This window comes from Nicotiana attenuata, unplaced genomic scaffold, assembly GCF_001879085.1.
Source record: "Nicotiana attenuata strain UT unplaced genomic scaffold, NIATTr2, whole genome shotgun sequence".
Lineage (NCBI taxonomy): Eukaryota > Viridiplantae > Streptophyta > Magnoliopsida > Solanales > Solanaceae > Nicotiana > Nicotiana attenuata.
The window spans coordinates 305,939-322,716 of NW_017670746.1; the positions used below are offsets into that span (position 1 = coordinate 305,939).

Genomic DNA, 16,778 nt, shown 5'->3' on the forward strand with positions numbered 1-16,778 from the left:
TATGGGCCAGAAGTGTGCAACAAAGCTGATCCAGTTGGGAGTATTGGGCCTGGAGCTGAATTGAGAAGAGGCCCAATGACTAAACAACCGAATAGAATGCTAGGACATTATATTTGGGATCCGGGGGGAACACAGAGCATGGAAATTATGTTGAAGCTTGCGCTCAAGTCTGTTCTCTCATCTCCTCTTCTAACTCTGTATCTCTTCTCCTTCCTTCTTAGCTTTAGGTTGCAATTTCTCTTCTCATCTACTCTTTGTTTCCTATAGTGTTGTTGTTTTCTATTGTTCTATTAATATTTGGTTATTGTAATTCGGTTTAGTGAGTTAATATAATCACTTGGTTTGGGTGTAATATCCAGTTTGTTACAAAAAACATTCATAACATTTAAAAACAAGTGTTATAATTCGAAAAGTGTGATGCGCTCATCACACAACTATTTAGTATTAGAAACATAGACGCCATTGATCTAACAGATCAGCAACATATATTTTAAAGTTTGCGCATAAGCAGAGGAGCACCATACTGTGGATGAATCGTCACAATTGCAAATGGAGCATGTGTATAAGATGGGGATAGTTCAAAGGAGAATTTTTGTAGTATCATAGCTACTGCCATTTTTGCTTCCATCATTGCGAAGTTTTGTCCAATACAAACACGAGGTCCCCAGCTAAATGGTATAAATGAGACTTGTCCATTTGTTGCCTTAGACACTCCTTCACTGAATCTTTCTGGTTTGAATTCCTTTGCGTCTTCACCCCATATTTCCTTATCATAATGTACTAAGATTGCTGGTATAACTAGTAGCATTCCCGCTGGTAGATGTAGCTCACCTAATTTGACTTCTTCTTTGTTCCTTCTACCAAATACTGGTAATGGGGGGAATAGGCGTAATGTCTCGTACAAGATCATTGTCACCTATGGAAAAGATATTGCATAAGTTGGCAATAGAATTAGTTCACTTCTTATAAACTTGAGGAGTCATGCCTTTCAATGCTCTATACATATAGCCAAGAATTTTACTAAGGGGTGTCAACATTTAAAAAAGTAAACACAAGAAGAATAAGGGAATTCAGTATATATAAGATAAAATTTTGACCTAGCTAAACATTGTGACTTTACTGCCGAAGGGGTGTCAATGTCAACATTTAAAAAAGTAAACACAAGAAGAATAAGGGAATTCAGTATATATAAGATAAAATTTTGACCTAGCTAAACATTGTGACTTTACTGCCGAAGGGGTGTCAATGTCAACATTTAAAAAAGTAAACATTGTAACTTTACTGGCGACCTTAGCATAAGGTGGCTCCACCACTGCATATAGCGAGGTTCTTCCAAAATAACTTGAGAAAAGTACTTACAATTTTCAGGCGGCTTAGTCCTTCCAAATCTGGTTTTTCATCTCCGAAGACCTGCAAAACCTCCTCTCTGGCACGTACTTGCCACTCTGGATGTAGGCATAGCAAAATCATAGTCCAAACAAGCAAAACTGAAGTGGTCTCTTGGCCGGCAAAATAAAATAACTTGCACTCTTCAATCACTTCTGATGTTGTTATTCCGAAGTCTTTTCTTCCATGAAGTTCAATTTCTTTCATATTGGATTCAAGTAATATGCCTAATAAGTCATCTTTACTGCTCTCCCCTTCTTCCATTGCCTTCAATCTTTTGTCGATAATACGCCTAATTGTTGTTTGGACTTGCTTTTCAATTTCCAGCATTCTTTTGTTCCTTTTAGTAGGCAAGAACCTATACAAACAAATTCAAGCAAACAAGAACAGTCTTTTAGTAGAAAGACAGAGTAGGACAGTTGCTTTTGTATTTGCTAGGGGGCAAATCTTTTATATTTGGTAAGAATTAAAGGTTTTACAAGCACAATAAAAGGATTGTACCTTGATCCTGGTATATAAATTGAACGTCCTATGTCCATTACATACTCAGCTTGTTCTTTCTGAAGTTCAAATACTATTCTTCCCTCTTCATAGCTACTCCCAAATGCTGTGCGAGAAATGACTTCACTGGTCATTATTTGAAGGTCTGGCCATACATCGAGCTCGAATGATGTTTCTTTTGGAACAACCTCCTCCCATTTACTTATCATTTCACTACAACTCAGATAAAATGATGGCAGCATATGCTGTACAAAACAAATTAATGGAAAAACCGGTGCTGGTTATAAATGGACAACTTCTTAAAAAGTAAAAACCAGTGCATGTTATAAATGGACGACAACTTAAAGTTCAAGACATCTCTGTACACGGTGGAAATCGGGGCTACCCGATTTCGTCCTTCAATGAAAAAAGTAATACCACGTCGGAAGACCAGGACATCGAGCTCGGGGTCGAAGTTCCTTTCCAAGGTCAAGGTCGATATCACCTACCGAGGTCAGAAGAAGGCATATTTCGAGATGATGCCGGTATAGTTCAGTAACGGAAAGAGCGAGATACCCGCAATGGACCGCAGATCACGACTTGAATTTCGGAATGGATTGATCCTCGGCGGTTAATCAGTTGTCAAATATGATTTCCTACTATAATTAGAAGTGTACCTTATTTAGGACTCCCCTATTATATAAAGGGGGATCCCATTCATTTGTAACGACCATGATTCATTGCTAAGAAAATATACATCATTACTTTCTTGCTAATTTACTTACTGTTCATCAGAGTTGCTTTATCATTTGCTATTCCTATTATCACACCTCGAGATTGCCATAGGTCGAGGTCGAGATTTGGCTTGCATACCGGTTTGATCTATTTTATTCTCTAATTTATCTATTTAATTCCTCGTTTATCAATTGGTATTGGATTAAATCACATATCCTTAAAATCACAATATAAGTTTAATTGTTACTCAAATTTCAGGGTAACGGTTCGGCGCCCACCGTGGGGCTAAGGATAATAGTGATTGTTCAGTGCTGATTCTGATAACACACGTTATTTCATGCTTGTTCTTGTCAAGTATTTTGTGCTCTCAGGTTAAAACATGTCAAACTCTCAAAACGCACCCATACATGGTGATGATGGTCTCAGATTTCACGAGGAAAACGACAATGTAATTGATCCAGAAGCCGGGGTGCCACCGGCTAATCTAGGGGAAGCACCGGTTGCCGATCCTGTTGATGTCAGTTCGCACGTTGCTCTAAATGTGAACCTAGGCGCGGACCCCGAAGGAAGTGTACGCAGGGAAGGCCGATCTGGTGGTCAAGGTACACAGAGTAGAGGAGACGGAGGAGTTAGTCTCCAGTGATATTCGAGATGCTACAGGCCCAGCAGACCGCTATTACTCAATTGCAAAATCAACATAGGACTCCGAGTGGGGTCGAGCCAGAAATCACTCGCTGTACCGAGCCAGTGCCCGAAAGGTCAAATGGTAACGAATTAGGGACTGATCTTGCAGTAATGAAAATGCTCAAGGAGCTCACTAAAGGGGTTGGATTTGAAAAGGTTCGTGCAGAAGCCTTTCCCTCAAAGTGCGGCTCTGAAGCCCATTCCTAAGAAGTTCCGTATGCCGGACATACCTAAGTACAACGAAACAACCGATCCTAATGAACACATCACTTCGTACACGTGCGTAATAAAGGGGAATGATTTAGAAGATGATGAAATTGAGTCCGTTTTGTTGAAAAAATTTGGGGAAACTTTATCAAAGGGAGCAATGATTTGGTATCACAACATGCCACCAAATTCCATCGACTCATTCGCCATGTTAGCAGATGCTTTCGTAAAGGCACACACCAGGGCCATAAAGGTCGCAACAAGAAAATCGAACCTTTTCAAGATAAGACAAAGGGACAACGAAATATTGAGGGAGTTCATATCCCAATTTCAAATGGAACGCATGGAGTTGCCACCGGTCACAGATGATTGGGCCGTTCAAGCTTTCACCTAGGGGTTGAACGAGCGGAGTTCGATAGCATCACATCAGTTGAAACAAAATTTGGTCGAGTATCCAGCTGTAACTTGGGCAGATGTGCACAATCGATATCAATCAAAGATCAGGGTCGAGGACGACCAGTTAGGACCCCTTACGATTCAATTCATCCAAATAGGTCGGCAGCTAAAACCCTGAGGGACGTCAACAGGGAACCAAGGTCGAACAGAGATTGATATCAACCATATACCGCAGATCGAAGGAACAATGGTTCAGGACGTAATTCCGCCCAGAATGATAGAAGAAGTGATCGAGGACAGAATTCTCGGGGACTTATGAGCAAAAGTGGTTTTGATAAGCATGCCGATCCTACAGAGGCACCGCGGTTATCAGAATATAACTTTAGCATCGACGCATCGGGAATTGTATCGGCAGTCGGAAGGATCAAAGATACTAGGTAGCCCAGACCCATTCAAACTGATCCTTCTCAAAGAAACCCAAATTTGATGTGCAAGTATCATGGCACGCATGGTCACAAGATCGAGGATTTCAGGCAACTAAGGGAGGAGGTAGCCCGTCCATTCAATGAGGGCCACCTTCGAGAGTTCCTCAGCGATCGAGCTAAGAATCATTTCAGAGAAAGGGACGCCAATAGGAAAAATGAACAGGAGGAACCCCAGCATGTCATTTATATGATCGTCGGTGGGGTCGACATTCCACAGGGACCCATATTCTAACGAACTAAGGTATCAATCATCAGGGAGAAACGAACCCGAGATTATGTGCCCGAAGACTCCTTATCATTCAACGACGAAGAAGCATAAGGCATTTCTCAGCCACACAACAACGCTCTGGTAATTTCTATCTTATTAAATAAAGTTCAAGTTAAGCGTGTTTTAGTAGATCTAGGTAGCTCAGCGAATATCATCCGATTGAGGGTCGTGGAGCAGCTCGGCCTACAAGATGAAATCGTGCCCGCAGCTCGGGTCTTAAACGGCTTTAATATGGCCAGTGAAACAACTAAAGGGGAAATTATTTTGCCGGTGAACGTGGCTGGAACCACTCAAGATACCAAATTCCACATGATCGAGGGAGACATGAGGTACAATGCCCTACTCGAAAGACCTTGGATCCACAACATGAGGGCAGTCCCCTCGACTCTCTACCAAATGATGAAATTCCCGACGACGGACGGTGTAAAAACAGTATACGGGGAGCAGCATGCTGCAAAGGAAATGTTTGCGGCTGATGAGGTAACGCCAATATCGACGTTATCAACCTTGGAAATGTCGAGCATCAAAGGTAAACAGAATGCCAAATAGCAATCACAACCACCATCCCCGACCGAGTCAAGGAAGGAGGGGATAGAAGAAGAAGAAGAAGAGGAGGAGGAGGATTTTCTGACTCCTTGAACTTTTAACTTTCTCGAAGATTCGGACGCCACCAAATCAACGGTCAAAGAGCTGGAACAGTTATATTGATCGAGTACCTGCCCAAGCAAAAGGTATACCTTAGAACGGGATTAACCCTCGAACTCGGGAAAAAGCTTATTCAATTTCGTATTGATAACATAGATTGCTTTGCTTGGTCCCATTTAGATATGACAGGGATCCCACTGGAGATAACGACTCATCGGCTAAGCCTTGACCCCAGGTTCAAACCGGTGAAACAAAAGAGAATGCCCCACTCCGAGGTAAAGCACGCATTCATAAAGGACGAGGTAACTAAACTTCTCAAAATATGGTCCATTCGGGAGGTAAAATATCCCGAATGGTTAGCCAATGTAGTTTAGTCCCTAAAAAAGGGAACAAACTTAGAATGTGTGTAGATTATAAAGATTAAAACAAGTCATGCCCCAAAGATTCTTTTTTTCTTTTCCACTGCCTAACATCGATAGCATGATCGACGCCACGGCTGGCCACGAGATCCTTACCTTTCTCGATGCCTACTCCGGGTACAATCAAATTCATTTGAACCCGGAAGACCAGGAAAAGACTTCATTTATCACCAAGTATGGAACGTATTGTTATAATGTAATGCCTTTCGGGCTAAAAAACGCAGAATCTACTTACCAACGCCTAGTAAATAAAATGTTCGAAGAAGAAATAGGTAATTCAATGGAAGTTTATATCGATGACATGCTAGTTAAGTCCCTGCGCACAGAGGACCAGTTGGCTCATTTGCAGGAAACGTTCGAGATTTTGAGGAAATATAACATGAAGCTCAACCACGAGAAATGTGCTTTCGGGGTCGATTCGGGCAAATTCCTGGGCTTCATGGTGTCGAATTTGGGGATCGAGATCAACCCCGATAAAATCAAGGTCATTGAAGACATCACCGCCGTGGACAGTGTAAAAGTCGTGCAGAGGCTGACTGGACGGATAGCTGCTTTAGCCGATTCATCTCGAGGTCGTCGGATCGAAGCCATAGATTTTTCTCTCTACTCAAAAAGAAGAATTATTTTACCTGGACCCCCGAATGTCAATAGGCATTAGAGGAACTGAAGCGATACCTATCGAGCCTGCCACTGCTTCACACTCCAAAGGCAGATGAGAAACTTTACTTATACTTGGCAGTATCGGAAATCACGGTAAGTGGTGTCCTAGTTCGAGAAGAGCAAGGTACGCAATTTCACGTTTATTATGTTAGTCGAACCTTAAGAGAAGCAGAAACTAGATATCCACACTTAGATAATATTTGCATTGATAAGCGCCTCTAGAAAGTTAAAACCGTACTTTCAATGTCACCACATATGTGTGTTAACCACTTATGCGCTTCGCAATATTTTGCACAAGCCCGAACTATCGGGCCGATTGGCCAAATAGGCCGTCGAACTCAGCGGGTACGATATCGAGTATCAACCCCGAACGGCCATCAAGTCCCAAAATTTGGCGGACTTCGTGGCCTATTTCGCGCCAACACTTGCCCGAAGTTGAGAAAGAACGTTTGTTAAAATCATGCACATCATCGCGGGTATGGACCCTTTTCACAGACAGTGCTTCAAATGTGAAGGGGTCCGGGCTAGGCAATATTTTAAAGCCGCCTACGGGTAACACTATTAGGCAGTCCATCGAAACTTCTAGGTTGATTAAGAATGAGGCCGAGTACGAGGCCATGATTGCAGGTCTTGAGCTAGGTAAAAGCTTGGGAGCGGAAGTCATTGAAGCCAAGTGTGACTCTTTACTTGTGGTGAACCAAGTAAACAAAACCTTTGAAGTTCGAGAGGATAGAATGCAAAGGTATTTGGACAAGCTACAAGTAACTTTGCACCGTTTCAAGGAATAGACTTTACAACATGTACCTCGATAACCAAACAGTGAGGCCGATGCACTTGCAAATCTAGCATCATCGATCGATGAAGATGAGATCAGCTCGGGGACTGTCGTTCAACTCTCGAGATTTGTGATTGAGGAAGAACATGCCGAGATAAAATCTATAAGCTTAACCTGGGATTGGAGGAATAAATATGTTGAATACTTGAAAAACGGGAAGCTCCCATCGGACCCTAAAGAGTCGAGGGCCCTACAAACCAAAGTTGCTCGATTCATATTGGATGAAGATGGAATATTATATAGAAGAACGTTCGATGGACCATTGGCAGTGTGTTTAGGACTAGGAGACACCGATTATGTTTTACGGGAGGTCCATGAAGGCACTTGTGGGAACCACTCCAGCACCGAATCACTGATTCGAAAAATCATTAGAGCAGGGTACTACTGGATAGCATGGAAAAAGACGCTAAGGAGTTTGTTCGAGAATGTGATAAATGTCAAAGGTTTACGCCGATGATCCACCAGCCCGGAGAACAACTTCATTCAGTTCTATCCCCGTGGCCATTCATGAAATGGGGGATGGATATCGTCGGCCCTCTTTCAACGGCCCCAGGTAAAGCTAAGTTCATTTTATTTATGACTGACAATTTCTCTAAATGGGTTGAAGCACAAGCGTTCGAGAAAGTGAGAGATAAAGAGGTTATAGACTTCATCTGGGATCACATCGCATGTCGATTTGGGATACCCGCCGAAATAGTGTGTGACAATGGAAAACAATTTATCGGCAGCAAGGTAACGAAATTCTTCGAGGACCACAAAATAAAAAGGATATTATCGACGCCGTATTATCCTAGAGGCCAAATCGATGAACAAGACCATCATTCTAAACTTAAAGAAAAGGTTGAACGATGCCAAGGGGAAGTGGAGAGAAATGTAACCCGAAGTCCTTTGGGCATATCGAACAACATCAAAGTTCAGTACGGGAGCAACCCTATTCTCCTTAGTATATGGCTCCGAGGCCTTGATTACGGTCGATGTCGGGGAACCTAGTGCCAGATTTTGACATACAACGGAAGAATCAAATCACGAGGCTATGAATACTAGCCTCGAGCTATTGGATGAAAAACGAGAAGTTGTGCTCGCTCGGATGGCTGCACAAAAGCAAAGAATCGAGAGATATTATAATAGAAGAACCAATCTTCGCCACTTCAGAATTGGGGACTTAGTTCTGAGGAAAGTCACCCTCAACACTTGAGACCCAAACAAAGGGAAACTAGGCCCAAATTAGGAAGTACCATATCGGGTCCTCGGTATCATCGGAAAGGGATCTTACAAACTTGGCACAATGGAGGGCGAACAATTGCCAAACAATTGGAATGTATCACTCCTCAAACGGTATTATTGCTAAGGTATGACATTCACCCTTTCCGTGTGCATTAGATACTAATTTATTGCAGGTCTTTGATCGAAGACGTCGAGAAACTCTCCAACACGAGGACCTTAGGTTTTAAGCACGCGTTGCACTCTTTTTCCCTTAGGTCGGTTTTTATCCCAAATGGGTTTTTCCGGTGAGGTTTTTAACGAGGCAATAATCATGTGCTACCTGAGGAAAATTCAACAGTATCTAAGGCTTCTTTGCAATCAACCTCGAATATTGGGGGGCATCACCCTCGGATGTTACATTTTCGAGAAAAATACTTCATGTCAAAAAATGGTCTCGATAGGGAAACTTTGTAATGGGCCAAACGGTCGAATGAGCCGTGTCCATATAGATTAGACGATCCCCAATGGCAAAACGTGTACGCATGTATAAATTATTTCAAGAAGCATTCTTTCTATATCAAACATCTTGTGTCTCAAAGAAAAATTTCTACTATACGAGCTCCATACTTATGATTTTGTGAGAAATGGCTCAAGGGCCAAGCGCAAATACACCTCGAACACTTGGGGACTGTCATCAACAATCAACATATTTGAGTTATCTAAACTCGAATTCATAAGACCTCAAAGAGGCACCCCTCGATCTATAGGCCAAGGCCGTCATTCTCGAGGACTAACACTTCGAACAAGTTCGAAGTGTTATTGGGAAATAAGCCCAAGAGGCATACCCAAAGGCTACGGCCAAATTAATGCGGCTCGGAGATGTCTGAGTCCTGCAATCACGATAGACCTTCGAATTCTTTAAAAAACCGATTAACAAAAGGCTACCCTCGGCAAATAACCAAAAGGGCTTCGATAAAATCATCTCTAAAAAACCTTAAGAGGTATCAAATTATCTTAACACAAACGTGCTAAGGCAAAAAAAAAATAGAGCGGTTTCAATCGACATCGAACCCTAAAAAACCCAATAGGTAAAAAATACATGCTAAGGCATAAAGAAATTTTTACTAAGTATTTTAAGCCGAAAGAAAGGAATAACAACCATCTTCTAGAGGCCATATCGGCCCGATCTAAAGAGCCTAAGGGCCAATACACTTAGAGTTCGAGATCTTGTTCTCACTCCATCCGAAACCAAGGGTTCGACTATCCCGAGCCCAAATAAAGAATAACTTGACTATGGCTCGGGGACCCACCATTATCCGACACAAATCCTAAAGGGCCTATGCCTCAAGTTCGAACCATATTCGAACTCGACTTTGGCGACTTCGAAGAAGCCACCCAAAACCAAAAAGTCTCGAACGCACTATTCAAAGCATAAGATCGTGCTAAAATTTTACAAGGCAAGAAACATGATCGAAGACAAAATTTGAGAAGACGTTCAAAAGGGAAAGTTTCTTTATATATATATATGGGCAAAAATATGTACAAAGGACCGACGGGGGTCTTACAAAAAGAAAAGGAAAAATAAATATCCTAACTATGTCCGGGGTTGGTTTCTCCCTCAGGGGCAGCTTCTCCTTTGGGCCCCTCGTCGTTATCGGACCCGCCTTGGCTGCTTTCATCATCATCGTTGTCATCGGAGGAGACAAGAAACCTGGAATCAGCTTCAAGCGCCTTAGCTTGAGCTATCTCTTCGGAGAGGTCAAAACCTCGAGCGTGGATTTCCTCGAGGGTCTCCTTACGGGATGGGCACTTCGCCAAGTCATTGCTCCGTTGCTCTCGAGCGGAAGCCTCCCTTAGCTGCGTTTGAGTAGCCTCGGCATCGGCCAAGTACACAGCTATGGATTTGTCAGCCGCGATCTTCATCAACCCGACCTCTGCCTTGGCCTCGGCAAGCTCGGCTTTGAGCTCCTCGATCCTTTTGGCCTAGGCTGAACCTTTATCTTTAGCGCCCCGAAGTTGGACCTCGGCCGATGACAGTTTGGCCAAAGCAGCCTCTTTCTCCGCAGCAAGGCGGTCCATGCTCTCTTTCCACCGATCACAGTCGGCTTTGACTTGGTCGACCTCCCCTCGGAGCAGCTCGATCCTTTCCAGGTTTTGCTACAACTGAGATATTGAAGTATTAGCCTCCACAGTTGGGTCGAGACCGTACTCTTTCAAAAGGTTAGTTAACTGCTTATCTAGCTCGGCTTCTTCCTTACGAGCCTGGGCCAATTCAGCTCGAAGGTCTTTGAGCTCCTCTTCTTTCTGCACATAGACGCGTTTGAGGGCGTCTCTCTCCTCAGTAAGCCTTTTGAGATTGTCCTCACACCGGCTCAGCTCGGCTTGGTATTTGGTGAATGCTTCCCGATGAAGTGTCACATCCTATGGAAAAGGGAGAGAAATCAGACGGAAGGAAACAAAAGCAAACATAATGGCAGGAGATAAAGTTTACCTGGTTTAGGAGGCGATGGGCCTCACCAAAAACGATCGTCGCATCTAGGTCGGAAACATCATCGACCCACGCGTGGCAGCCGCGGAATATGTCTTCCCCATCGTGGGTAGTTCCCACATCGAGGGTCTCCAAGGACTGAGCCTCCCAAAACTGCCCTTCAAAGAATTCAAGGTCGAGCGGCGAATCATCAATATTGATTGCCCCAAGCGAGTCACTTGGGGCGCTCTCTCCCTTCCGAAGAGCCCTAGAATCGGACCCTTCGGGCACACTCGCCATTTGTTTATCACGGGAGGAAGCATCTTTTACCCCCGATGACTCGGGAGCTTTTCTCGGAGTACTTTCCGCGATCTCCTCGGTCCGAGGGTTATTTTCCTCGGCCATCACCGGCTCAGCCGTTGTTGAAGCTTTGACGCTCCCCCTCTTTCGAGGCACCAGCTCGTAACCAACATCTTCGCCCTCCTCTTCTACATCTCGTAGCCTTTGGTCTACGTCAACAGGTAGAGCGGCAAAGTCATCCTTCGGCTTACGAGCCTTACTCTTCTTAGGCTTTGGGGTATCGGAAGGTGAGGCCCTTTTCCTTTCTTGTCCTTGGCCGGTTTGGGAGCCACCTCTTCCCCAGGTGGGTTTCAGCCTCATTTCAGCGACATCCCCGAGGCCTGCGCAAAATGAAATCGAGTATAAGTGAAAAGAAACGTTACAAGAAAAGGGCGCCAAAATCTCACTAGGTAAACTTACCATGATTCTTGGCCTCCCATCTGCCCCTTGCCAAGTCACGCCAGCAGCGCTCGGCATGGGAGGAAGTCGCAGCCAGCTTCCGAACCCAGTCTTCGAGGTCGGGAACCGCGTGAGGCATCCAAGCAACCGCTGCGAAATAGATGAAGGCATTAAATAAAGCAAAATATGGAGTACGAAGATTAATAGATAAAAAAAATCACTTACGTTTGGGGTTCCACTTCTCGGGGAACGACAGTTTCTCCTTGGGGATGAGGTCGCAGGTCCTTACCTGCACGAATCGGCTCATCCAACCTCGATCCTTGTCTTTATTGATGCTTACAAAAAAGGACTTCGTTGATCGGCGTTGGAGCTTGATTAATCCTCGGAAAAGTCGAGGACGATACAACCGTATAAGGTGGCTGAGAGTGAATTCCAACCCCGTGGCCTTGCTAGAGAAGAAGTGGAGCATGATCACTATGCGCCAGAACGAGGGATGCACCTGACCGAGGGTAACCTGGTACATCTTGCAAAAGTAGAGGACAACTGGGTCAAGAGGACCCAACGTGAAGGGGTAAGTGTAAACACTTAGAAACCCCTCCACGTGAGTGGTAATACTTTCTTTCGGAGTAGGGATTTGTACCACGACCTCGGCCCCCAGTTGCAGTCCTTCTTCACAGCCTCAAGCTGTTTCACCGTTATCGAGCAAATATGCCTTGATACGTGATAACATCGGACGGGGACCGACGGAGGGTTCTCGACTTTGAAGTCGTCTTTTAGAACACAAGGGCCGGGAAGAAGAAGAAAAAGAAGCTCTCCTTTTGTGGGACGGTTTTGGAAGTTTTCGCCATTGATTTAGATGGGATAAAGCGGAAAGAGGCGAAATTGGTGTTTTGATACTAACGTAATTGATTCAACGGATGGTAAAAGAGAAGAGATGGAGAGAGGAAAAGACTTAGAAAAACTTGGTGAAGATGGAAGTAAAGTTTTGATTCAAATAAAGAGCCGGTATCTATAGGCTCACGGCGACGGTTGGGTGATGCTAGTGGCCGACCGTCACTAGCAAGTATTAATGGTTTGGGGAAATGTACCGACGGGACTTTTCGATTACCTCGACCGCTTATGTCACGGGAATGATGTCATTATCGGGGTCTCCAGAAAATCGAGGCTCAAGTCGTTTCTTCTCGTTTTACTCTAAGAAACAAGGGGATATCTGTATACGGTGGAAATCGGGGCTACCCGATTTCGTCCTTCGATGGAAAAAGTGATAGTACGTCGGAAGACCAGGAAATCGAACTCGGGGTCGAAGTTTCTTTCCAAGGTCGAGGTCGATATCACTTATCGAGGTTAGAAGAAGGCATATTTCGAGATGATGTCGGTATAGTTCAGTAACGGAAAGAGCGAGATACCGGCAATGGACCGGAATTTCGGAGTGGACTGATCCTCGGCGGTTAATCAGTTATCAAATATGATTTCCTACTTTAATTAGAACTGTACCTTATTTAGGACTCCCCTATTATATAAAGGGGGATCTCATTCATTTGTAACGATCATGATTCATTGCTAAGAAAATATACATCATTACTTTCTTGCTAATTCACTTACTGTTCATCAGAGTTGCTTTGTCATTTGCTATTCCTATTATCACACCTCGAGATTGCCATAGGTCGAGGTCGAGATTTGTCTTGCATACCGGTTTGATCTATTTTATTCTCTAATTTATCTATTTAATTCTTCGTTTATCTTGGTATTGGATTAAATCACATATCCTTAAAACTATAATATAAGTTTAATTGTTACTCAAATTTTAGGGTAAACAATCTCAATATGCAATCTTAAGTCAATGGCACGAGAAATTACCATGTTCACTAAATTTGGTAATGAGAAAGAGGTATAACAATAACCTTTAGCTTCTCGACATGGAAGGCAGGATTGATGATTTTTCTGTGTTTAGCCCATTTGTCTTCCTCAAGGCTGACAAGACCGTGAGCTAATAACTTGGCGTATGGATTGGGATGAGTTTGCTTTTGATACACATAATTCTTTGTGAAAATCTCTTTTAAATGCTCAGGATCCGTGATCAACACTATTGGATACGGTCCAAGCCAGACGAAAGAGTTTTTACCTGCAATAATCAGTTTTTGGTTAGAAAAGAACGGGGTATTATCACTTTTAGCCAGCATCAGAAACTATTTACATTTGATAGTCAAAAAAATATATAAAATTTGTATAATTTTTGTATATATATATATATATATATACACAAATTTTATAAAAATTTTCAGCTATTATATTTACAGCGACTATATAGTGTCATTTTTTCGAAAAGAAACCGGTTTCTCTACTAAGCCTGATTTCAAGGGAAAGTAGTGTACAAGGATGGAAATGAAAATAAGTAAATGTAAAACCTAATAGGCCGAAGACTAATTTGAATGACCATAAGTGAAATTAACCTAATTTTATTGTAAAACCTAAGTCAAGAATGATTGTAGTTAATAATCAAAGAAGAGATAACTAATAGGCCGAAGACTAATTTGGCCAGTGATGGGGACAGTACGGACTTAGTAATACACTACTGCATTTATGACGCTGGCCACTAACTATGAATTTATATATGTCTAATTTTTTAAGCAATGGCTCAACTAATCCCTCTCCATAACCACTCTACCATTGACTTTGTTTAATTGTCTTTTCTCGTTCAAGGGTCGCTCTCTTTTCATAACTCTCGCTTTTAACTAATAAAAAATACCGTAGAATACTATTGACAATAGAATATTTTACAACCCTATATGTCTTTCAAGAAGCATTAAGCCATTTATATTTTACTCTTCCTTTAATTGTCATGTCAAGTTGAAGCTCGAAATGAAAATAGACTTTAATTGACATAAAGTTCAAATTCTCTTTACCATTTTCATTGCAAATAATATTCCTACCTTCTTCCTATGTAATCTACCGTTTAACTACTGAAACAAGACTTAGCAAACAAACAGTAATGTCAGATCATCATGCAGACAACGGTAATTTTATATGGCACTCAACACTAGAACTTAAAAACATGACCATAAAAGAACAAAAATATGTATATATACTATTCTTTTCATTCAAGTTTATGTGACTCTTTAGCAGAGGCGAAGCCGGAATTTAGAGTTTATAGATTCGGAATTCTAATCGTTTTAAGTTATTGAGTTCTAAATTAATAATTTTTACACATTCAATGGATTTTAAATAAGACAAAAACAAGGTTCGAATCAAAGTTATTACGTGCGGCTGAACCTACTCTCGACACTCTAGCTCCGTCCCTGCCCTTTAGTATAATTTAAAGAGAATGAATCCTTTCTAAATTTAAAAATAATTTAATTTAAACTTTACATTTTACTTTTAACAATAGAATTTGATAGTTACTTAAATATTATGATATGTTCAAGACAAAACGTTTCAAAAGTTTTATAATTACAAAAATATTAGTATATGAGACATTTAAGATCATAGGTTCTTAATTTTTTTTTCTTTGGCGAACTTCATATCCAATCAAATAAGGTTATAATTAAATGAAATGAATTGGAGGGAGTAACTTCTTAAGTTATCTATTGGGAAAGAAAAGGAAACGTACCATTTTTGTTGATGGCGTTAAGGAAAAAAGGGATGAGCCTTTGCGCTATATCATCAGAGAAATTGATGGGCTTAGACTTGGCTTCTATTACGCTTTTCGTCAGTTCGTTTAGATCTCCATAGAGTAGCTTGTAAGGATTTCCCTTGAGACCCCTCTCTCTTAAGCAATTCTCCATTTTCTTTGGCCTAAACCATGCCCAGTTCAACACTTTCCATGTATATATCAAGATAATTGCAACACTGACTACTGCTATTATGTTGTACAGCATCATCTCCATTCTCAGAAGTGACAACTCCATGAAAGGATTTACCTCAGCTGCTTCATCTTAAATACTCTTAAAAAGGGAGAAGGTAACTAGACTTGTTAATTTCTTGCTCTAATATTGACAAGATAAGACCACATATTCTCTCTAAAATATCGACGACAAAAATCATTGTCCAATACTAATAGAGACGGTTGTCAAATCGATGTGGAGCCTGGACCCACTCCATTGACAGGAATTTTAGAAGAGGATGGATGTCAAAAAAAATTACTTACTCCCTCCGGTTCAAAATAAATAATTTTTGGCCTTCTTTTATGATTCAAAATAAGTGGTCCAGATTTTAAGGATAAATTAATTATTTTTTTCTTATATTGCCCTTAGAGTAAATAGTGTTGGAGTATGTATTAGGGGTATTTATATGAAGAGATAGTAAATGTTAATATGATCAATTTCATTGCTAATTAATGTTAAAAGGTGAATTTCTTAATCTGTGTGAAAACAGCTAAAAAATCACTTATTTTTGACCGGAGGAAGTATTGTGCATTAAAATCTTGTCTTTTTATGTTTTTTCTACTCTTTTAGTATACTTCATTGTTAATGATTATAATTATTTACTAGAAAAAACTAGCTCAGTGCACAAAATATTTTCCATTCACGCAACGTTCGGAGAAGAGCCGTACCTCAAGTATATGATTACAGTCTACTCTATTGCAAATATTAATGACGGCTATCGCGACTTCTTCTCGTTCATTTTAATTATTTAATATTTATTTTAACGAAATTAATATGATGTAATGAAAATTTAAGTGAGAGTAATTGGTAATGGGAACGAGAATAGATTTTTCCAATAATTATTCTTCAACGTAGTTGGGAGAAAAAGCGGACAAAAGACTCGTTAAGCGTGCAGTCTCTGGCATAACTTCAAGTCGGTCTAGGAAATATTCCTTACCAAGGAACTTTGTATTATCTAATTTCTCCATTAACACTACTAAAGTAAAAAATAAAAAAATAAAAAATTAGAGAAGGACAAATTTTATAACAAAAGAAAAAAATTGATTATTACTTTTATTTAGTACAAATTATCAAAAGTTCTATTAGCTCCGAGTGATTTTCTAAACATATTAGCTAAGAAATTCGTATTTCTTTTGTAATTTATAATGTTTTAATATTTTGAAAGTATATTTTATCACTAGAAGATACTCTTTTTTTTATTTTATGAATCTAATTAATTCTCTTGCATTTGGAATAGCGAACGCGTAAGATGATGATTTAAAAGTTGAAAAGAAAAGGTGGCTATCTGG

At 41.1% G+C, this 16,778-nt stretch overlaps 2 protein-coding genes across 3 annotated transcripts; both read right to left on the minus strand.

Annotated features, from left to right (window-relative positions):
- Positions 1-379: 379 nt before the first annotated feature.
- Positions 380-15,633, minus strand: LOC109242943 (cytochrome P450 CYP72A219-like). The gene is made up of 5 exons (XM_019409837.1): positions 15,216-15,633; positions 13,510-13,730; positions 1,888-2,132; positions 1,360-1,744; positions 380-916 (listed from the first exon to the last, which is right to left on the minus strand). The coding sequence occupies exons 1-5, from the start codon at positions 15,511-15,513 to the stop codon at positions 491-493; spliced, it is 1,575 nt and encodes a 524-aa protein (XP_019265382.1). The 5' UTR covers positions 15,514-15,633; the 3' UTR covers positions 380-490.
- Positions 10,554-13,359, minus strand: LOC109242944. Of its 2 annotated transcripts, XM_019409839.1 has the most exons (3): positions 11,630-13,358; positions 10,895-11,550; positions 10,554-10,824 (listed from the first exon to the last, which is right to left on the minus strand). In XM_019409839.1, the coding sequence occupies exons 1-3, from the start codon at positions 11,745-11,747 to the stop codon at positions 10,561-10,563; spliced, it is 1,038 nt and encodes a 345-aa protein (XP_019265384.1). In that variant the 5' UTR covers positions 11,748-13,358; the 3' UTR covers positions 10,554-10,560. The 2 variants fall into 2 exon arrangements, with proteins under 2 accessions (XP_019265384.1, XP_019265383.1); XM_019409838.1 differs by having other exon boundaries at positions 10,895-13,359.
- Positions 15,634-16,778: the final 1,145 nt, after the last annotated feature.

Coding starts and splice junctions, on each gene's coding strand:
- LOC109242944 (XM_019409838.1), bottom strand. CDS start 11,779: ATGCCTTCATCTATTTCGCAGCGGTTGCTTGGATGCCTCACGCGGTTC. Junction 10,825..10,894: donor CCCATCGCCTCCTAAACCAG/GTAAACTTTATC, acceptor CCTTTTCCATAG/GATGTGACACTTCATCGGGA.
- LOC109242943 (XM_019409837.1), bottom strand. CDS start 15,513: ATGGAGTTGTCACTTCTGAGAATGGAGATGATGCTGTACAACATAATA. Junction 2,133..13,509: donor TCCATGTCGAGAAGCTAAAG/GTTATTGTTATA, acceptor TGTTTTGTACAG/CATATGCTGCCATCATTTTA. Junction 1,745..1,887: donor ATTTATATACCAGGATCAAG/GTACAATCCTTT, acceptor TTGTTTGTATAG/GTTCTTGCCTACTAAAAGGA.